Source organism: Malus domestica, chromosome 13 (assembly GCF_042453785.1).
Source record: "Malus domestica chromosome 13, GDT2T_hap1".
Classification (NCBI taxonomy): Eukaryota; Viridiplantae; Streptophyta; class Magnoliopsida; order Rosales; family Rosaceae; genus Malus; species Malus domestica.
In genome coordinates, this window is record NC_091673.1 from 35,415,169 (window position 1) to 35,416,795 (window position 1,627).

At 33.9% G+C, this 1,627-nt stretch overlaps 1 protein-coding gene across 1 annotated transcript; it reads left to right on the top strand.

Annotated features, from left to right (window-relative positions):
• The first annotated feature begins 991 nt into the window (after positions 1-991).
• LOC108169487 (uncharacterized) lies at positions 992-1,627 on the top strand. Its single transcript, XM_017322927.1, has one exon. It carries the CDS (start codon positions 992-994, stop codon positions 1,625-1,627), a length of 636 nt encoding a protein of 211 aa, XP_017178416.1.

Consider the following 1,627-nt stretch of genomic DNA (forward strand, 5'->3'; position numbering starts at 1 on the left):
AACTAAGATCTATTATTAGTTAAGAGCAAAACCGATTATTGGAGAGAGGAGAAGGTGCACTGCAACCTTACAGCGAAACTTGGTCATGCCTGCTTCTTCGAGTTCATCTGTAGGTATGATCTTCTCCGTACATTAGTTTAATGAACATCAATTTGTGTTTTGATCACAGTAATTCATATTACTTGTTCTTGGTTTGTGTTTCATCTAACATGAGGTATCAAAGCCTTAATCACAAGTTTATGAATTTTGTTATTAAAATCAATGGGTTCTACAGCTTAAATAAATTTGCCTTATGTTTCAACCTAGAGGAATCAAACTCGGGTTCCAGTATGTGGTTTTTATGAATAACGACAAAACGTGTTATTAAAATATTACTGTTAAAACTTTTCCAAAAGTTTTTCTTTTCCGTTGGACTTCCTGCAAAATCATTGGTTTGGGTTCTCTCCCAAATTTGGGGTTTTTCGATTACAAAAATTGCAAACATGAGCCATAAATCTCTAAATTACTGTTTTCAATTTGGATGATTATTTCCGCTGTGCTATTTCAAATTGAAACTCATCTGTCGGAGTTATGTTTGATGATTTGTGTTGATTTATCAGTATTGGCATACCTATTTTGATGCATAGTTTAAATTGAGGTTTTCTGTTTGATTTTTGGAATACCAAGATCAAAATCAAAGAAAAATCCAAACTAATTAAAACTGCCAGTTAGGAATTCTTAAGCAATGGATGACCAATCACATATAAGGCTATAATTTTCCAATATCTTGCAAAGTCATGATCTTCTTATTCTGATGATCATTTTATTTTGATATTACATCATTATGCATGAGACATCTATTGGTTATCTATATATGCTTATCAGTTATTAGTTGTTAAGTTTATATGTATGAATTATTGATGTAAGTTATGATGTGTAATCTGCAAAAGGAAATCAAGAACCTAATTGGTTCATGTTTGTGATTTCGTATGTAGTATTTGCAATATCATTGATGACATTGAACTTAGCTAACATCCCAATCCTCACTAGAGGAAGTAATTACAAGAAATGGAGACGTGATATTGGATTGCTATTGACTATAAATGAGTATGACATTGCCATTGATGCTCCAAAACCAATAATCACATACCAGAGTACTAGAACAAAGAAAGCAGACCATGAAAGCTGGATGAGAGTCAACAAGGTGGCACCCTCCATCCTGGAAAGTGGCATAATTGATACAGTTCGTGGAGGCATCAAAAGACATGAATTAGCTGCTGAATATTTAAGTGCAATTGACAAGAAATTCAAGGAGTCTCAAAAGGCTGAAATCAGTCAATACATGGCCTTACTGACAACCTATAAGATTGATAGTACTGGTTCAATTCGAGATCACATACTGAAGATGAGCAATGCTGCTAAGAAGTTAAACTCAATGGATGTTAATATTGGAGAAAAACAGTTGGTTTTCATGATTCTCCAGGCTCTTCCAATCAAATATTCTCAACTGAAGGTGTCTTATAATACACAAGGCAAGAGTTGGGATATAGATGAGCTCATCGCACAATGTGTTCAAGAAGAGACTCTGCAAAAGCAAGAATTTTGTGCAAGGAGGAAAGAGGAAGAAATTCAACAATGCTGGAAATAA